We start from the raw sequence: 22,054 nt of genomic DNA on the forward strand, positions 1-22,054 counted from the left end.
CTCAAGGCATTTATATGAGTAAAATAAATTGGGTCTGGGGTCTTCAGAGAAGCCCCAAGGTGGAGTCAGCTTGCTGATTGGTTTGACCCAAAAAGGCGTTCCTGGAGCGGTCTGGTCTTCTGCGCCTGAGGGGGGGACCACAAAGATGGCATTTTGCCCATGTCTGGGGTGTATACAGGGGTGTGGTTTCTGGCCTCTGACATCAATAGGTCATCCAAGGGACACAGTTGTCGGTACTACACATGTCAGGTGGTCCAGACCTGGTTCAAGACTAGTTTGGACTGGTCTTGAGACCTCAGTCTCTTGTTTTTCTTGATTGAGCCGGAACTGGAAGTATACCTAAATAAGGAGATATCTTAAAGACAGGCGGTTAGTTCTTATATTACCTAATAAAGAGATAGCTTACATGCAGGGAGTTAGTTCTCATATCACAGAGGATGGCAGGCACCACCCCTTGCTTATTCAAGATGGCAGGCATGCTGTCGGCCTTATAACTATATGGTTTTCTGTCTGTGAGTATACTGAATAACGATTGTGCAGTCAACAATCGTTGAAGTGATTAGTCACTTGTTATAATGTGTATCTGTTATTGATGTAGTGATTTCTGGACTGAAGAGCTAGCAGTGAAGTTTTTACTTTGTGCCATTATTCACAGATAATATACCTTGGTAACTGAAGTCTGAACTGTGTTGTTGGGGGACATAGTTTAACTAAACTATGGTAACTGAAATTCATGCATATCAGAGTTGTGCACAGTGAGGACAATATCATTTTTCCTCTAAACACTGCTTTAGCTGCATCTCACAAATTTTGATATTTTGTGTTTTCATTTTTATTCAGTTAAATTATTTTATAATTCCTGCTATGATTTTCTCTTTGACATATGGGTTATGTATAATTATGTTGTTCAATTTTCTAATATTTGGGGTATTTTCCGGATTTCTTTCTGTTACCTATTTTTAATTTAATTCTATTATGGTTGGAGAATACACTCTGAATAATTTTCATCATTATATAATTATTGAAAATTGTTTTGAGACTTTGTATATGGTCTATTTTCATGACTGTTCCATGTGCCCTTGAAAGGAATGTGTATTCTGTTGCGTGGAGTGTTGATAGATGTTAATTATGTCAGTTTACATCATACTTATTGATTTTTTTTTGTCTACTTGTTTTATCAATTATTTTGAGAGGAGCATTGAAATATGTAGCTATAATTGTTAATTTGTCTATTTTTCTTCTCATTTTTGCCAGCTTTGATTTCATATTTGGTGGGACTCTGTTATTAGGTGTATATACATTTATAATCATTATATTTTCTTGCTGGAATGATCCTTTTGCAGTTTTGAAATATTTCTATTTTTTCCAATATTTGTTGCCTTGAAGTTTATTTTGTCTGATATTAATATATCTACTGCACCTCTCTTATGCTTATGATACGCATGGTATATCTTTTCCCATCCTCTTATGTACAATCTATTGTATCTTTGAATTTAAAATGTATCTGTTTTAGACAACATATAGTTGACACTTACTGTTTTTTTCAGTCTGACAATTTTTGTCCTTTGATTATTCTATTGTTATTCTATTCCCAGTTAATGTTATTATTGATTTGGTTTTTGGTTTAGGTTTTTCATTTTGCTGTTTGTTTTCTCTTTGTCTAATTGCTTTTTTGGTCTCTGTTCTTGTTTACTTCCTTCTTTATTGTTAGAATTTTTTTTAATATACCATTTTAATTGTTCTATTGAATTCTTAGCTGTAAAGGTTGTCCCCAGATTATGAAAAAGTTCCATTCCTAAGTCTGTCTTTAAGTTGAATTTACATGTAAGTCAGAACAGTTAGGTATGGTTCATATCTAACGTCAGTTAGTCAAATGTTTGTCTTGGCATACAGTATATAGTGTACCTTTCTATGCATAAAAAACATTAAAGAAACACTTCTAGAGATGCTAAAACATTCTTAACATAATAATATAGTAATAATAATAATGTTTTGATGTGCATCACAAAGTAGCACCTGTTATTATAAACCATTGTATGTACCTCGAATTTTTAATATAATAGGATTTACAGGAGTTGGTTGGTAGCTGTGGGTTGTACATAAGTTAGATGTTCATAACCTGGAGACTGCCTGTAGTTCTTTGTGTGTATGTGTGTATAGGTCACTCTAGCAATTACAGTATGATCTTTAACAGTCACTATCTACTTCAAGTTAATTTTGCCTTTTTTTTCCTGACAAAATATAGGAACTTTGCACTGGCATAGCTGTGTTCTTCACCCCCACCTGCAACTATCCTGTGCTGCTTTGCTCATTTGTAGTCATATATGTTGCACTTATATTTCTCATAAATTTGACAATACATTGTAACAATTTTTGCTTTAAAAAGTCTTTTAAATAAATTAGAAGAGAAAAAATATACATATACAAACTCCTTTGTATTTACCCACTTTTTTTTCATTTCTAGTGTCCTGTGAATTTGAGTTATCATCTGGTATGATTTCTTTTCATCCAGAAGACTTTCTTTAATATTTCTTATAGAACAAGTCTGCTATCAACACGTTTGTGTTTATTTGGAAATGTATTTATTTTGCCATCATTTTAAAAGTAAAGATTCACTGAATATAGAATTCTTGGTTGACAGGTTGCTTTCTTTTAGCACTTTGAATCTTTCATTTCAATGTTTCCTGGCTTCCTTTTTTTTTTCTGTTGAGAAGTCAACTGAAAAAATTCTATTATTTTTCTCCTATGCATGACGTGTCATGTTCTCTTTGTGCTTTCAAGATTTTCTCTTTATCTTTATTATCAACAGTTTGATTATGATGTTTTTAGGTGTTTCTGTATTCTACTTGTGGTTTGTTGAGCTTCTTGTATCTGTAAGTTAATATTTTCCACCAAATTTGGTAATTTTTCAGACACTATTTCTTCAAATATTTTATCTGTCTCTTTTTCTACTCTCTTTCTGGCACTCTATACATATGCTGGAATGCTTAATATTAATCCACAAATCTCTGAGGTGCTGTTTTATTTTTCTTAAATCTTTTTCTTCCTTTTTGTTCTTTGGAATATATAATTTCTAGTGATATATTTTTAAGTTCACTGATTTTGTCTTCTGCCTTTTCAAATCTGCTAATGAGCCCATCTGGTATATTTTTCACCTCAGCTTCAGAATATAATTCTTTTATTTGTTTAATTTAGTTTTAAATTTACATAAAATAAAGTTTACTGTCTTTATATTTGAAAAATGCTTAGAGTCATGTAACATCACTGTAATCAAGATACAGAACCTTCCCATTACCCCTAAATTATATCTCTTTATGGTCAGACTGGTTCTTTTCTGTAATTTCCTTTTCTTTTGAAATTGCCTGCTGCTCACTCATTCCTTAGCATATTTTTCTTTAGTTATTTGAACATATTTATTACAGCTTATTTGCAGTCTGTGTTATTCCATTATCTGGATCCACCTGGAATCAGTTTTTATTGTGTGATTTTGTTCTTTAGTATGCGTTTCATTTTCCTGTTTCTTTGCATATCTAATAATTTTTGGTTGTTGAATTTTTTGTTTAAGAGGTAACTACTTGAGCTCAAACTGTGACATCTGTTTCTCTCTTAGTGTGCCATCGCTGATATTTACACTCAACTTTTTTTTTTAAAAGCCTGATTCCCTAAGGTATTCATTCCTCTGCATTCACATAATTTACAGGTGAGCTAGTGATTTGGACAGGCTAAACTAGACATCTAAAGCCAGTAAAGCTTCCATACTTTACTGCCTGAGTTGTGTGTAAGTCAGAATGCTTTCAAGGTATAGAAAGTTCATAAGTCTCTCTAGCCTTTAATCACTTCTGGGCTTTCTGGGATCTCCTTACACATACATTTTAGATGTCAGGTGGGGATGTGTGGAGAGTTTATAATCTAAGTTCTTCTATGTCTCTTTTGCTTCCAAATTCCCCCTGTTAAATTTCTAGCTGCTCTACCATCAGCTTCAAACTGAATTTGCCACTTGTTTGTTAATGCCACATAAACTGAGGGTGTGGGGATGCGAAAGCTCTGTGAAAGAAGGCTGCAAACTCCCCATTCTTACCCAATGAAGTAGGAGTTTTTAATGAGTAAACACTTCTTAGCCTGTAGTCTGCCTTTGATCATTATTCAGTGCCCTGTATTGTTTTTATAAAATAATTTTATTCAGTTTTACTCTTCTTTTTTGTGGAGGGAAATTCCATGAATACCTCATGTCATCATTATTGGAATTAAAGTCCATCTTTATTCACCAGATAAACTTACATGTTTTATTGTGTTTCTAAATGGCCTGACCCCCCTCCCAATTCTTTGTGCTCACGGGTCATCTTGGATCATCCATTTGTTCCACATATTCTGTCCTCTACTAAATCTTCTTTCTATTTGGTTAATTTTATCTCTTTATTCTTTCGGATTTGGAGAGTGGACTTGACATCCCTCAGCTGGGTATTTTTGGAGATGTTTCCTTTCATAAAGAAATTTGAAAGTGTCACAAGGGATCATTCATTGTACTCCATTTCAGAAGTCTGGCAAGGTGATGACCACCTGAAGAGAGATGAGGAAAACCAAGACAAGTCTTTCAGGCAGGTCACAATCATCAGCAACAAAAGATTTATGGAGGAGTCAGGTCATACATAATGCCTTTGGAAAACTATTCCATAAGTGCACAGACCTAGGTACTTCAAGACAAAGACTGTATAAATACGACTCATTTGAAGAGAGCTTGAAATCTAATAAAATCCTACTCAATTGTAATAGGAGTTATGCAAGAAAAAATACTGATGAGAATTTTGGATGTGAGAGAACATCTAGCTACAGTTCTTTCCATTCTAAGCATGAGAAAATTCTTAATGGAGTGAGATACTGTGAAGGTAATCAGTGTGGAAACATTCTCAGTGCTAAACAATCTCTTATTCAATATACAAATATTGAAACTGGGGAGAAGTACTGTGTATGTATTGAATGTGGAAAATTCTTTCTCAAGATGTCACAGCTCATTATACATCAAAGAATTCATACTGGAGAGGAAACATATGATTGCAGTGCATGTGCAAAAGCCTTCAGTGAGAAGTCACACCTCATTGTATATCAGAGAATTCATACAGGGGAGTGACCTTGTGAATGTTCTGAATGTAGAAAAACCTTCTCTCAGAAATCATCCCTCATTATACATCAGAGATTTCATTCTGGGGAAAAACCATATGAATGTAATGAATGTGGGAAAGCCTTCTCCCAGAAATCTCCCCTCATCATACATCAGAGAATTCATACTGGGGAAAAACGATATGACTGTAGTCAGTGTAACAAAGCTTTCTCCCAGAAGTCACAGCTTATTATACATCATAGAGCACATACTGGAGAGAAGCCATATGAGTGCACTGAATGTGGGAAAGCATTCTGTGAGAAGTCCTACCTCTTTATACATAAGAGAATTCACACCAAAGAGAAACCCTACAAATGTGCTCAATGTGAGGAAGCCTTTAGCAGGAAGTCAGAACTTATTATACATCAGACAGTTCGTACTGGGGAGAAACCCTATGAATGTACTGAATGTGGCAAGAGCTTCTCCCAGAAGTCACAGCTCATCATGCATCAGAGAACACATACTGGAGAGAAACCCTATAAATGCAGTGAATGTAGAAAAGCCTTTTGTCAGCAGTCCCATCTCATTGGACATCAGAGAATTTACACAGGAGAAAAGGCCTTACGTGTGTACTGAATGTGGGAAAGCCTTCTGTCAGAAGTCCCACCTCCCAGGACATCAGCGAATTCATACAGGAGAGAAAACTTACATATGTACTGAATGTGGAAAGGCAGTTTCCCAGAAATCAGAACTTGTTGTACATTGTAGAATTCATACTGGGGAGAAACCCTATCAGTGTACTGTATGTGGGAAGGCCTTCACCCAGAAGTCACAACTGACTGTACACCAGAGAATTCATACAGTACTGAAATCGTAAGCATGAACTGAGCACAGAAAAGCCTTGACTATTATCACAAGCCTTAGTAAATACTAGAAGCCCCAAGGATTTGATGAGTTTGAGTACTACATATCTGTGCTTAAAATTTTACAAGTGAAATCATCTTCCTAATATAGTGTCTAACTTTTAAGCAAACCACTGCCGTTGAGTCAATTCCGACTCACAGCGACCCTATAGAACAGAGTAGAACTGCCCCATAGGGTTTCCAAGGAGTAGCTTGTGGATTTGAACTGCTGACCTTTTGGTTAGCACTCAAGCTCTTAACTACTGCACCACGAGGGCTCAAAGATAATAGAAAAGTCTTAATTATATAGATCATGGCCGTTTTCACAATGGCATGTAGAACTTTTAAAATTGTGAACTGAACGATTACCATAACAGTAGAACAAACTACATACGTAGTCTGTTTTGAAGTTACATGTTCCTGATTATTCTACATATCAGAATCAGGGCATGTGGTGAAATTATAAATATTTACCTACCGTAATTATGGCCCAATAGAGGACACAAAGCTTGAGTCACAAAATGCCATGACATAGTACACTCTGGGGAGGGGACTTGGCTTTCACCCTTAAACGTACATATAAAATTATTCTGGTAGAAAGATGGGAAGATGGGTTGATCAGGTTCAATAAAGGTGGTCTTTATGTGTTTTTCCATTTCAAGAATATAAATTGACCTGGTATCTGGATGGACCCAGGATCTTGTATTTGATACCTCTTGATCCTTTCTCTCTTTTATCCTGCCCTCCAGGGAGCCTGGTGTGGTGTGAAGATTTTGGTTCTGAAGCAAGATGGTCTTGAGTTTTAATCCTGGTTCCACTACTCATAGGTTGCTTGACTTTAGGCAAGCCATTTTACCCCTAGAGCACATTCTTAGCTAATATGTGTCCCCTTTATCTTTCCTGTCTATTTTCCTGCAGGAGGTTGCTAATACTAACACATAAATTTTTCATTTAAACTTGGTTTTTATCCCAGACACTGCTTCTCGTTGCCAAGAAGATTTCCTATCCTTTTCCATATCCTTCCATTTCTCTTGTGTCTGGTGGCCTGGCTTAACTCATGCTATGTGAAGATGACTTCAATTACGTTTCATTTATTTTATTTTGAAAACATAAATTGTGTTTTCACATAAAGATCCTGTATGATATGTCTACAGCTCCTGTTTTACCCCCTCCCTATAGGTCCAGCTATTTGAGAATTGAATGGCTGTCTGAGAATTGAAGAACTGAGAACTGAATGGCTCTCTGAGAAAAATACTTGAGGGGGCATGCCTGGGATAGCTTGCATGGGCAAGTGTGATGTCTGAACATAAAAATCTCACCTGTTATCTCCCAGCTGCCACTGTCTTCTTTGCATTAGGCTCAACTCTTCTTCCATGAGAATTTTCAGGTAAGCCTATTGATGGGTATGGTGTCAGCACATGAATTCCTACCTTATTCCTCCACATTTCCTGTCCACCTGACCCCCACTGATAATAGATATAGCTGGCCATTTAGTCCATGATCTGATTAATGATGTTCTCTGGGGGCTGTGAAAGAGCAAATCAGAAGGCCTGTTAGCAGATAGGAACTGAGACTTTGTTATCCTTACATAACTTCCATAACTGTCACTATAAATAATTTAAAAAATCAGTTGCTGTTGAGTTGAATCCAACTCATGGCGATCCCATGTGTGTCTGAGCTATACTGTGCTCCATAGGGTTTTCAAAGCTTGATTTTTCAGAAGCAGATCATCAGGCCTTTCTTTTAGGCACTTCTGGGTGGACTTGAACCCTCAACCTTTTAGTTAGCAGCCAAGTGCATTAACCATTTGTACCACGTAGGGACTCCGCTATATATAATGACCCCCTCACAAAATTTCTCTATGCCCCTAACATGAGCCCTTGACCTTCCCATGCTTCCATGAGGGCCAGGTGGGCCATCATTCATCAGGACCACTCAGAGACGATCACTCCACGGGACATGCGTACATGTTTAATTTCCCAAGTCTACATGACCAGTTCTATCTAATATCAGTGCCCTGAGCTCACTGTTCTCAATGACACAAGAATTTGCCCGCACAGTTTCTCACATCCTTTGATGTGTGCATCTCCTCTTCAGAGGTTTCATGTAGAGGGGCTCTCTTCTCAGAGTAGACATTGGGACCCTGAAGGGAGGGGGTCAAGTGGACAGCCATATGGGTCACCACATCCTTCTAGGTTTGACCTCTCCCCATCAGAGAATCACCCTCTCTATTGCTCTACTTTCTGAAGAAGCTGGTGAAATTTCCAGGAAACAAGGGACAATTAGGCCAGACAAACATAGGTTGAGGCTCACAGAGGGGTGCCACTGCCCAGCTAGTAGCCCCAGGCACATAAACATCCCAAGTTTTGATCCCCACTTAAGAACATATCCCATCTCCTCATTTTGTTTTATTCTTCCATTTTTAACAATCTAAAATTTTGTTTATTGATAACTCTTCCCCCTCAAATACCTGCACAAAGAGAGCATAAACCTTGTTTCTTGTACATGGCTGAATCCTCAGCACCTATCTCAGTGCCTGGCACACCGTAAGCACCCAATAAATAAGGTCAAAGCAGGAATGAATATCCACAAACAGGGGAACCTCATATTTCAGCTTGACTCCTGGGATTTAGCTGGAGGAGGGGAAAGTGCAGGAAGCATTCTTACTGCTGCAGAGAACCTGGTGACCATCTCCAAAATAAAATATCCTCTGATTTGATCATTTTCTTGGCGGCTCATAGCTTCAGGAGGGATTATGGGGGCCTGTTCTGCAGCTCACCTTGTATGACCAGTCAGAGGAGGGCTGGTCTTTTAGACTGGAGGCCTCTGGGATTCTCTCTTGTTGCCTTGCTTGGGCTTGTGAGGTCAAATTCAGGTTTTGATTCCCTGGGCTCATTAGTTGGTGATTGAGGTGTCATGAGATTTTTGCCCGGGATTTGAACCTTTCCTTCTCCATCCTCAGAAGAAAATTTGGGGGCTGAGAGAATTTCCCATAACAGGTACTGTATAAAAGTCTACTCCAGCCTCCCATTCTTAGAAATAGGTAGACTCTATTACTGCTGCTGCTACTGTTGCATAATTGTTAGCCTCAAACATTTACTACCTCAACACAGCATCCATTTTCACGTGAGACCAGATGTTCCAAAGAAGACGGGTCCAAGAAAAGAATGGTTGGGATATATAATTATAAAAACATGTAGAATTAAGTTTAAGAAAGCCTTTCTTGGATGATCCCAGGTTCTTGATAAAAGCTCTATTTCCATGTTTATTCCCAACTGGCCTATCTCCCTAGAAATACCTAACAGGCTATAAACACCATTTTGCATTCCTTTTTGTGTTTTTTATCTGTTCCTTTAGGGCTAATAGGATTGAAAAAACAAGGACATTTTAAAGAGATCATAACAGAACCAGAGCTGTTCAAGATTGCATGTATCATTTGACTTAGCCAATCACAGAGTCTTAGAAACTAACAGAGATCTAGGAGAGGAGAGAACCAGACCAAATCCACAACAACCTGTTCAAGCCACTGCCATCCATTATTGCTATTTTTCAGTGACTAGCCAGCAGTGTCTAGGCTGACAAAGGAGACTCCACATGAGATGGGCTGTCGGGGCTTGGTGATACAGCTGAAAGAGCACGAGAGAGGAGCTAATCCCCTGCCTCACTGGGTGATCCTGAACAAGTCACTCTTCCAAACTGGACCTCAATTTTCCCACCAGTCATTTGGGGAGGGTGGACAAGGTGATCTCCAAGGGTCTGGCCAGCTCTCAGAAGCTGACTCTGCTCTCCTGACACCCTACCTCCCACTAGTGCCCTGCCCCTAGTTCCAGGATAGACTTGGGTTGAAGACCATTAAGGAAAAGAAAGAAAGAAAGAAAGGAATGAGGAAAAGAGAAAATTAATCTGAGACATCCCCAAAAGACATTGAGCTTTTTATACTACCATCCAGGGCACTCAAAAGATCTCCATGTTTTTCCACTTGCTGCTTTCCTCAGCTATGGCTGCTTTCCTATCAGCTATTCACATGCCCAATTTGCCAATCAAAATCCAATGCTATAGAGTAAGGAAGATAAGTGAGGTATCTACACACAACTAGGCAATTTAAAATATACTGGTTAGGCTCTAAACTGGTTGTATGTGTTTTTGTTTTGTTCTAGAGATATGTGTATTCTTGACTTATTAAGCTTATATCAATTAATACGTTTGCCTTTTCCTTTTCAAAGAAATGGAAGGAGGTAACAGCAACAAAATATAGTAAGCCAAAAAGCAGATGGATGGTTATTAATGCACTTAACAGATTCAATAAAGCTGAATCATCAGCTGAGTGTGAGTAAATCCAAGAAACAACCACAGAATCCTTCAAAGACATGAGAATTTGTGGTTCAACTTACCTCTGAAGTACATAGTGAATTGTACTAAATCCAAAACATATTAAAATGGTATACACCATGGCCAAGAGGGATTTTTTCCAATAATGCAAGGATGGTTCAACATAAGGAAATCAATCAGTGTAATGCACCACATTAATAGGCCAAAACAAACAAAAAACACATCTAAATTGATGCAGAAAAGGCCTTTGACAAAATTCAACACTCTTTCATGACAAAAACAGTCAGAAAACTAGGTATAAAAGAGAAATTCCTCAACATGGTAAAGGGCATTTATAAGAAAAACTCACAGCTAACATTATGTGTATATGTGTATGCATACATGTGTATAATTTTATATATATATATACACACATACATATATATGCAAACATACACATACACACATATATTCTGGTTATGAGTCTTTTTGTGGATACATATAATTGAATTTTTTTCTTTTATTGTGCTTTAGGTGAAAGTTTACAGAGCAAACTAGTTTCTCATTTAACAATTAATATAGAAATTGTTTTGTGACATTGATTGCCAATGCTGTGATGTGTCAACACTCTTCCCTTCTACATCCCGGGTTCTCTGTTTCCATTTGTTCAGTTTTCCTGTCCATTCCTGCCTTCTTGTCTTTGCTTTTGGGCCGTTGTGCCCATTTAGTCTCGTATACATGACTGAACTATGATGCACATTCCTCACAAGTGTTATCGTTTGCCCTGTAGACCTGTCTAATCTTTGGCTGAAGGGTGACCCTCTGGAATGACTTCAGTACTGAGTTAAAAGGGTGTCTGGGGGCCATACTCTCAGGGTTTCTCCAGTATCTGTCAGACCAGCAAATCTAGTCTTTTTTTGTGAATTTGAATTTTGTTTTACATTTTTCTCCCACACTGTCTGGGACCCTCTATTATGATCCCTGTCAGAGCAGTTGGTGGTGATAGCTGGGCACTATAGTTGTTCTGGACGCGGTCTGGTGGAGGTTGTGGTAGTTGTGGTCCATTAGTCCTTTGGACTAATCTTTCCCTTGTATCTTTGGTTTTCTTCATTCTCCCTTGCTCCAGATGGGGTGGGAGTAGTGGAGTATCTTAGATAGCCACTCACAAGCTTTTAAGACTCCAGATGCTACTCACTAAAGTAGGATGTAGAACATTTTCTTTATAAACTATGTTATGCCAATTGAGCTAGATGTCCCCCGAGAACATGGCCCCAGGCCTCAGGCCAGTAACTCAGTCCCTCAGGGAGTTTGGATGTGTCTGTGAAGCTTCTGTGAATTTGCCTTGGTCGAGTTGTGCTGACTTCCCCAGTTTTGTGTACTGTCTTACCCTTCACCAAAGTTACCACTTATCTACTATCTAGTTAGTGTTTTACCCTTCCCAAACCTTCCCCTCCCTCATAACCATCAAATAATTGAATCTTTTGAAATCTATAGTTTACCTATTTACTTTATTAACAACCTTTTAATAAGTAGAATTCCCTAATATTAATGGAGCCCAGTTTATAATTTATTTTTCTCTTATAATTAATATTTCTTCTGCTTTGTTTAAGAAATCTTTGTCTACTCCAAGATAATGAATGTATTCTCCTGTTTCCTTCTAGAAACTTTGTGGTACTGTCTCAGTTATCTAGTTCTGTTGTAACAGAAATACCACAAGTGGGTAGCTTTAACAAATTGAAATTTATTTTCTCACTGTTTTGGAGGCTAGAAGTCCAAGTTCAGCGTGCTGGCTCTAGGGGAAGGATTTATTTCTCTGTTAGCTCTGGGAGAAGGCCCTTGATCATTGGTTCCATGGTGATCTTCATGTGGCTTGGCATCTACTGCCATCTCTGTTTCCTTGCTTGTCCTAACCTGCTCTTTTTATATCTCAAAGGTGATTGATTTAAAACACTTCTTATACTGATATGGCCTCTTGACATAACAAAGAAAACCTATTCCCAAATGGGATTATAACCACAGGTATAAGGGTTAGGATTTACAGCTTATAATTTTGGGGGACACAATTCAATCCATAACAGTTCCATACTTAGGTGAGTAATCCACCTCAAATTAAGTTTTGTTTTTGATTGTGCAATGGTCAAGATTCTTTTTATATTCTCTACAGATTGTCCAGTACGTTTCTTGAAGAAAAAAAAAAAAAAAAACTCTTTCCAAACGGTTATATGTAATGGAGTTTTCAGGAGTCCCTTGGGTGGTACAAACAGTTAGCACTTGACTATATACTAACCCAGTGATTGGTGGTTTGAACCCATACAAAGGCGCTGTGGAAGACAAGCCTGGCAATCTACTTCTGAATGGTTACAGCCTTGAAAACCCTATGGAGTACAATTCTACTCTGCACCCTCTGGGGTCACCATGAGTTGGAATCTACTAAAGAGCAACTGGCTTGGTTTTTGGAATGGAGGTTTCAAAAATTATATACATTCATTAAAATGGGTATATCTGTAGGCCTATTGTTGGACTGTATTATTCATTTGGTCTATTTCATATTTTTGCACAAATACCACACTTTTAAACTCCTGGGGTTTTTAGTAAACTTGAAATCAGTAGTGTAAGTCCCAAGAAGATCTTAATATTTTACTCTTTTTTAATTTCTGAATTGTTTAACAATTTTACATCGAGGAAATATTCATGAATGTTTTTTGGAAACACATAAAAAACTTTGGCTTTATTTAAATCCTTGATGAGATCACTTCACTTCACTTGGCCAAATTTTCTTATCACTGAAATAGAAGCAGCTAACCCAATATTCTTTTTGTTATAGCTTGGTGGTGCACTGCACATAAAGTGAGAGAAACAGGTTTGACAACTGTGTTGGTTGAAGTTGTGTGTCACCTTGGCTGGGCCATGATTCTTAGTGGTTTGGCAGTTATGATGTAGTTTGGCAGTCGTATGATGTTGTGATCACTTCCATGAAGAAATTTGACATAATGTGATTGCCTCCATGATCGGCCCTGCTGTGAGTAGCCAGTCAGTTGAAAGGGAGTTTCCTTGGCATGCGGCCTGCATTGAATATAAGTGGACATCCTGGCAAGTCTTGTGGGCTTTTTCTTGCACTGGATCCTGCAGCTGGCTCCTGTTCATCTGACCTCCGGTTCTTGGGACTTGAGCTAGCAGCTTACCTGAAATCTTGCCTACCAACCTTGGGATTTGTCGATCTTCAAAGCCTGTGAGCAAGAGCCCTGCTGTCTGACCTACTGATCTTGGGTTCACCAGCCCCTGCAGTTACATGAATCAGGAGAAGCCTCTATCATGACCCACGGAATTGGGACATTCCAGCCTCTACAACTGCATGAGCTATTTTCTTGATATAAATCTCTCTATATATATATTTGTATGCTTTGCTGGTTTTGCTTCTCTAGAGAACCCAGACTAAGACATTTGGTATTGAGAGTAGGGTTTGAATCCATGCGGGCACAAGCCTGTTGGATCAGCCAGGTCATATGGCCCAAGGGGCAGAGTGGCTTGCACAGGCCTGAACCTGTTACAGAGCCTTCTTTTGTTCTGGGCCCCGCACAAAACTAGCAGCTTTCGACTCACTTGATAAATAGGCTGGAGTAGCACCCCCAAATGAGGAATATGTTGCCTCTAAAATCGAAAGGGGCCCACTAGGTGTTGTGCCTCCTTTTTAGTTGTGGGAGAAGCCAGATGCAATAACATCCTTCCCTTTAGAAGGAATACCTCAACATGCCCCACACCACTGGACCCCTACAAATTTCACTGAAGTGGAAGGCGCCTGCATTTTTGTAGGATTTATTTCCCGCCCTCTAGCATACAAATGTGTTACCAGTAAGTCCAGAGTCATTGACACTTCCTTAGTAGATCCAATCAGCAGAAGTCATTGATGTAATGGATCAGTGTGATGTCTTGTGGAAGGGAAAGGCGATCAAGTTCCCTGTGGACTAAATTATGACATAGGGCTGGAGAGTTGATGTAGTCTGAGGTAGGCAACTGAAAGTATATTGCTGGCATTGCCAGCTGAAGGCAAAGTGCTTCTGGTGGTCCTTTGAAACAGGTATGGAGAAAAAGGCATTAGCCAGATCAATAGCTGCATAGCAGGACCGGGAGATGTATTAATTTTCTCAAGCAATGAAACTACATCTAGAACAGCAGCTGCAATTGGAGTCACCATCAGGTTAAGTTTTCGATAATCCACTGTCATTCTCCAAGATCCATCTGTTTTTTGCACAGGCCAGACAGGCAAGTTGAATGGGAATGTGGTGGGAATCACCATCCGTGCATCTTTCAAGTCCTTGATGGTGGCAGTAATCTCTGCAGTCCCTCCAGGAATGCGGTATTGCTTTTGGTTTACTATTTTCCTAGGTAGGGGCAATTCTAATGGTTTCCACTAGGCTTTTCCTACCATAATAGCCTTCACCCCTTTGTCAGGGATCCAATGTGGGGGTTCTGCCAGTTGCTGAGTATATATATTCCAATTATGCATTCCTGAACTGGGGAAATCACTACAGGATGGGTTCGGGGACCCACTGGACCTACTGTGACATGGACATGAGCTAACACTCCATTAATAACCTGACCTACATATGCCTCCACTCTAACTGGTGGATCACAGTAACATTTTGGGTCTCCTGGAATTAATGTCAGTTCAAGCCAGTATCCAGTAATCTCCAAAAAGTCTGATTATTTCCTCTTGCCTAATGAATGGTCACTCTTGTAAAAGGCCATAGATCCCTTTGGGGAAGTCTGGGAAAAAGATTAACAGTATAAGTTTTTGACAGTGTATTGGAGTCCTTCCTCAAGGGCACCTGGCCTCCCCTTCATTCAAGGGGTTGTGGGTCTTTAAACTTGCTCAAGTCTAGGAATTGATTGAGGGGCCGTGACTCTCTTCTGGTAATTCAAGTTAGACTGCTGTTCACTTGACCTAGAATTCTTCTGCTTGTACAGATCAAGTAAATATTTAGTAGATTTCCTATCTATTTCACATCTAGGGACACGATGACTAAGTAACCAATACTGTAAGTCCATATGAGTCAGATATTCTGATTACTGCTTTGACTCTGCTGTCCATTATGGTAACCACGCCCACCTTGTCTTTGTCTGTTGAGTGCCACATCTTGGCCCCTACTACCACAAGGTCTAATCAGTCCCACTGAGTTAAGTGTCTTAATTTAGGGTATTTCCCACTGTCAAATCTGACTTACATAGAATAGCAATCACAGCAGTTTTTAAGGATGCTGGGGCTCCCTTCACAAATTTGTTCCTCATTGTTGTGGTAAAAGGTGTGTCCTCTGGGCACTCCATGTGTGGGTCTGTGGGTCTAACCTGATAAACCCACTCTAGCATGCCAATTTCCCTAAGCCTTTGGATGCCTTTTTCTACAGTATACCAAGGCAGGTCTGGTACTTCAGCTTGATTTAATGTAGGCCACCGTGTAATTCATGATTCAGCAATTCAACCAAATTAACTGTTGGATCCTTTCCTGACTTCTCGAGCTGAAACATTGAATGAAGAATCTGTACTTAGTGGACCCATATCAATAAACTCAGACTGATCCATCTTTATGTTCTTTGCACTATTATCCCACACCCTTAATAGCCATTCCCACACATATTTCCCAGGTTTCTGTTTGTCGATATTAGAAAAGTCAAGCAGTTCTTCTGGAGTATAGCGTCCCTTCTCCTGGGTCACATTTTGTACTTTACCTTTTGGGGCTCGCTGGGACTTAAGTCTAGTTATAGGTCTAGAAGCTGAAATCGGTGGTGGGGAGGTGTTTTGAGAACATTCAGCATTGTCTTGTAAAGCATCTGCCTCAGGCAGTGCCCCCAGGCAATGACTCAGACAAACGCTCTTAGACACAGCTGGGTTAATATCATTAGATGGGGATGGAGGGGCTAATGGTTTTACTGGAGAGGGTGATTTAGCAGACAAACACGGAGTAGGTTCTTCAGATGGGAGTAAGAGTGCTGGTTCTGTTGGCAGGAGTGATTCAATGGAATTTAGGGGCTCACTGTCTCCAGCTTCCTGATTATCTGCCCATATGTCCCCATCCCAAGTTTCAGAATCCCATTTCTTCCCAGTCAATACCCTCACTTTAACTTCAGACATGAGGTTGGCAATTGAGTTGATGTTGTAATCAGCTACTCCTACAATAAGACTCTGGGTTTGGTTTTTGGCAGTATCAGCTCTGTTACTACAAAAAATAAGGCTTTCTTTCAAGGCACAAGTGGAAACTTTGAGGTCGTTTATGCAGCCTTTGAGCTTTGACTCTGAAGCCCTGAGCTCATCACTTTCTTTTACCAGTTGTCTAGTGAAAGTAGGACCAACCAACAAGCTTCCTTATACTTCTCATTAGCTCAAAATTGTAGACAGGTATCACATATGCAATCACTCAGAGCCTCCTCACATTTCACCAGTACCTGATGTATTGGTGGTGATATTTTGCATATTTGTATTTCCACCTCATGCCATCGATTCACTGGCCCCAGAAAGCCTTCCCCTGGAGCTGGCATCCTGAATTCCGATTTCTAGCCTCCTAGACTGTGAGAGAATAAATTTCTCTTTGTTAAAGCCATCCACTTGTGGTATTTCTGTTATAGCAGCACTAGGTAACTAAGACAGAATTTGGTACCAAAAGAGTGGGGTGGTGCTCTAACAGATACCTAAAATGTGGAAGCAGTTTTGAAAGTGTAAATGGATAGAGGCTGAAAGAGTTTTAAAGTGCCTAATAGTAAAAACCTAGATTGCCTTGAAGAGATTGTTGGTGGAATTATGGATGTCAAAGACAGTTCTGATGAAGACTCAGAGGGAGATGACACAGATGGCAAGAAGCAGCAGCAGAGAAATGGCAGTATCAGAACCGGGAGATGAACGTGAGACAACACTGGAGCTAGCCCATGGAGCAAGAGAGCTGAGTGCCTTTGTGCAGGAGGCTTCCTGGTGCAGTAGGGTACCTTCAGGCATTTATCAGTGGAGCTAGGCTTTCCCACTCACGGAGCAAGAGAGCTGAGTGCCTTCCAGCTGAAGTTTACTGGTAGAGTGTGGTGCCTCCAGGCAGTCATCAGTGGAGCTACAAAGCTCTGAAACACTTGCCCCACCGTGGCAGATGCCTGAGATGAGGCCCAAAGGTCTGAGAGGCCAAGGAACCAGGAATCTGAAGCTAAAGAGACAAGGAACACAGGAAGCAGAGCTGCCTCAGTCTCAAATGGTAGGGCCACGACCTATGGGGTCTCAAAGGGTGAAGTTGCCTCTCAGATGGACTAGCAGAATGGGGCTGCTCAAATGTGAGGGAGCAGTGTTGCCGTTCCAGTGGGCCTGGAAGGTGGAGCTGAAGCCCAGGGCTAAGGGGCTTCCTCTCAGAATCCAGAGAATGTGAGCAATACCTACTCTGGAGGGCAGGGCCATTGTGTAAATGGTCTCAGAGAACAGAGGATTATTTTAAAGCCTTGAAGCCTAATGTAATGTGTTCTGCTGACTTGCTTGGTGCCTGTTATGTCTTCTTTCCCTCCAATTTCTCCCATTTGTAATGGAAAGGTCTACCTTGTGCCTGTTGCACCATTGTACTTTGGAAGCAGATAACTTATATTCTAGATTTCACAGATGAAGAGGAATTTTTGGATTTTGGACTTGGAGTTGATTTAAGACTTTTGCTAGGATATCATGGGGTGAATGTGTTTTACATGTGGCAAGAACATCAATTTTGGGGGCCAAAGGTTGAATGTTATGGGTTGGATTGTGTCCCCCTCCCAAAAAATGTATGTCAATTTGGCTAGTCCATGATTCACAGTAGTGTGTGATTGTCCACCATTTTGTCACCTGATGTGATTTTCCTATGTGTTGTAAATCCTACCTCTGTGACGTTAATGAGGTGGGATTAGCAGCAGTTATGTTAATGAGGTAGGACTCAATCTACAAGATTAGGTTGTGTCTTAAATCAATCTCTTTTGAAATATAAGAGAAAGAAGTGAGCAGAAAGACATGGGGACCTCATACTACCAAGAAACAAGAGCCAGGAGGATAGCTCATCCTTTGGACCTGGGATCCCTGTGCTGAGAAGCAGCTCGACTGGGGAAGATTGATAACACAGACCTTCTCCCAGTGCTGACAGAGGGAAAAGGCCTTCCCCTGGAGCTGGCACCCTGAAGTAGGACTTCTAGCTTCCTAGTCTGTGAGAGAATAAATTTCTCTTTGTTAAAGCCATCCATTTGTGGTACTTCTGTTATAGCAGCACTAAATAAGACAACAACCGAAGACAGTGAGATTCCTTTCCTAATTCTCCATACCCCCATACACACGTGCACACACACACACACACATTTATAGAAATACACAATATAGGGATGCATGCATAATACACCTTTCTTGCCATTAGTGGAAATTTGTAACTATTGCAGCATAATGTCCATTTCCTCTTTCCAAACAGCAACTCATTTTAAATCTGTATTATTATCTCTCTCCAATTTTTTGGTACATTTTTTCCCTCTCAGTGTTCTTAATCTTTTTTTCACCCCAATTAGTCTGGATTTCCTATGTCTTTCAGAGAGTCCTTTGACTCTCACTATATGCTCCCCTGCTAGCAATCTCCTCCATGCTTGCAGTGGTTTTAGTTACCACAAAGAAAGTCACAGGTTTAAATCTCTAGCCCAGAGACATTAAAATTCATATTCACCTACTTACGATATCTCCACTTGAATGACTCAAATGTTCTTCATATTTAGTACGTCAAACTTGATTTTATGATGTTTTTCTGCACTTCTCCCATTTGTTCCTCTTCCAGTGTTTATGTCTTGGTGATGGCACAATCACACAGCCAGTTACACAACTCAGAAATTGCAGAATCTCCTTGACGTATCTTCTTAGCCAATTCACTGACAAGGCATTTCTATGCATCTTTCAAATCCATTCATTTTCTTCATCTTCACTGTCAAAACCACAGTACAGGTTACTAGACACATTCACTTGGACTATTGCAACAGTCTTCTAACTCTTACCTGCATTCATCCAGTCCTCTATACATAGTTTCCTTAATCCGGTGTATCATGATTACTGTAGGTATATATTAAGCCTCAATATTTGGTAGAGTGATTCTCCCACTTTATCCTTCATTAAGATTCTTTTAGTTATTATAAGGCCTGTGTCTTTCCATATAAATTTTAGAATAATCTTGTCTAAATCTATACAAATCCTTACTGTAATTTTGAAAGAAGTTGCATAGATCATTTGGGGAGAATTGGCTTCTTTACTGTACTGAGTCTTCAATTCAAAACATCATATGTTTTCCATTTATTTGGATCTTCTTTGATTTCTTTCATCAACATTTAAAAAATTTCTGCCTAAAGATCCTGTACATGTTTTATTGAGTAAATACCTAAACATTTCATTTTCTTTGGAAAGATTTTTAAATGGTAATCTGTTTTTATTTCAGTTCCACGTTTATTATCAATATAAAAAATATGACTTTTGTGGTTAATCTTGTGTCTTGTGACCTTGCTGAACTCACTTAATAGTGGTAGGAATTTTTTGTTTGTTTGTTTTGGTAAAATCCTTTGGATTTAATAAATAGATGGTCAATCATGCCATGTGGAAATTGGGACAGTTTTATTTCTTCCTTTCTGATCTTTATGCTTCTTATTTTGTTTTCTTGTGTTATTTCAGTGTGTAGAATTTCCAGTACTGTGGTGGATTAGAGTGGTGAGAGCAAATATCCTAGTCTTGTTCCTGATGTTAGGGGAAAATTGTTCAGTCCTTCACCATTAAGTATGATGGTTTCTGTAAGTTGTTTTTTTTTTTTTTTAAAGTTGCTCTTTATCAAGTTGAGGCAATTCCTCTGTATTCCTAGTTTGCTAAGAGGTTTTCTCATGAATGGATGTTGGATTTTGTCAAATGCCTTTTCAGTGTCAATGGTTATGATCATAGGATTTTTCTATGTAGTTTGCTGATATGGTGGGTTGCAGTGGTTAATTTTTGAATGTTGAACCAGTCTTGCATATCTAGAACAAATTACATTTCATCATGGTGTATAATTATTTTAACACTCTCAACAAGGTATTTAGTTCATTAATTTTTTTTTTTTTTTTTTGAGGATTTCTATGTCTAACGTCATGAAAGAAATTGGTCTGTAGTTTTCTTTTATTGTGCTGTCACTGGTTTTGGTAATAATTGTCTGATAAAATGAGTTGGAAACTGTTCTCTTCTATTTTCTGGAAGAGATTGTGTAAAATTGATGTTAATTTTTATTTAAATTTTGGTAGGTTTCTCCAGTGAAACCATCTTTTCTTTTTGGGAGGATGGTTAATTATGAATTCAGTTTCCTTAATAGTTACAGAACTGTGCAGATTATCTATTTCATCTTGGTCGAATTCTGGTGGTATTATTTTAGACAAATTGGTTTATTTCTTCTACCTTGTCAAATTTATGAGCCTAATGTTGCTCATAGTATTCTCTTATAATCCTTTTAATGGCTTCAGGATCTATAATAACTTTTTAATGTCCTGTTCTCCAATTTCTAACATCTTTGTCAATTGTTGTTTGGATTTTTTCCCTTAATATGAGTATCATTTTTCAGCTTCTAAACATGCCTGATAATTTTTTATTTGATGCCAGACATTGTGAATTTTACCTTGTTGGGTATGAGATATTTTGTGTTCCTATAAATATTCTTGAGCCTTTTTACTGCAGTTAAGTTACTTGGAAACAGTTTGATCCTTTTGGGTCTTGCTTTTCTGATTTGTTAGGTGGCACTAGAGCAAGATTTTAATCTAGAGATAATTATTCTCTGTTATTAAGGTAGGTGAATGCCCTCATTCCAACAATGTTTAAAGCACTGAATCCTTGCAACAACCATGTAATTGAGCTTGGAAGTGGATATTTCCCCAGTTGAGCCTTCAGATGAGACCTCAGCCTGGGCTGATGCCTTTATTGAAGACTTTTGAGAGACTCTGAAGCAGAGGACCCAGCTAAGCCATACCTAGATTCCTGACCCACAGAAACTATACTCATCCCAATGCCCCACGAATTGTGAAGTTTTCCCGTCTGGCTGGTGGGAATATGCACTAATCTCGGCTTCTTGTGAACTCCAGTTACTGTTTCCTCTAATCCTTTCAGGTGTTTATTTTCCCAGCCTGTGGAGGTTTCTTCACATGCATGTGCTGATCAGTATTCTGATGAATACTTGGGGGAGACCCTCTTCAAATCTCTGGAGTTCTCTCTCTGTGCAGCTTTCTCTTCTTTGTTCTTCTGCCCTGTGAATCTAGCTGCCTTGTCTCTCTGGACTCTTAGTTCATTCTTTTCAACACTGGGAGTCTGCTGCCTCTGCCTGGGTTCCCCTTCCCTTTGTCTCTAAAGTCAAATCAACAGAACATGGTACATTCAAAGAAGTTTAGGTACTATCTCTGTTCCCTGTATCCTATTTCCTTCCTCCCTATGGTAGGAAGCATCTAAGATGGCCCCAATAATCCCCCCCGTATGAGTAAGTAGCTTCTAATCCAGTGTTGCTCAGTGTAAGTAGCAACACTGAGGGGATGTCACTTCTGTGATTAGGCTATAAAAGAGTGTGAGTTCCAACTTGCTCATAGACTCTGTCTCTTGCATCCTTTGTTTGTTTTTTTGTTCATTCTTGTAGTTTAACTGAAGTTTACGTTTCAAGTTAGTCTCCCATACAAAAATTTATACATACATTGTTATGTGACCCTAATTGCTCTCCCCATACTGTGACAGCACACTCCTCCTTTCC

The 22,054-nt window shown here is 39.1% G+C and overlaps 1 protein-coding gene across 1 annotated transcript in view; it reads left to right on the forward strand.

Annotated features, from left to right (window-relative positions):
• Positions 1–22,054, forward strand: part of LOC101356331 (zinc finger protein 300) — a 52,593-nt gene that overhangs the window by 12,190 nt on the left and 18,349 nt on the right. The window contains 4 exon segments of the mRNA XM_023739135.1: positions 4,434–4,492; positions 4,494–4,646; positions 4,648–5,713; positions 5,715–5,957. Of these exon segments, the coding sequence (XP_023594903.1) occupies positions 4,434–4,492; positions 4,494–4,646; positions 4,648–5,713; positions 5,715–5,957 (1,521 nt within the window).

This window comes from Trichechus manatus, unplaced genomic scaffold (genome assembly GCF_000243295.1).
Source record: "Trichechus manatus latirostris isolate Lorelei unplaced genomic scaffold, TriManLat1.0 scaffold00130, whole genome shotgun sequence".
NCBI lineage: Eukaryota > Metazoa > Chordata > Mammalia > Sirenia > Trichechidae > Trichechus > Trichechus manatus.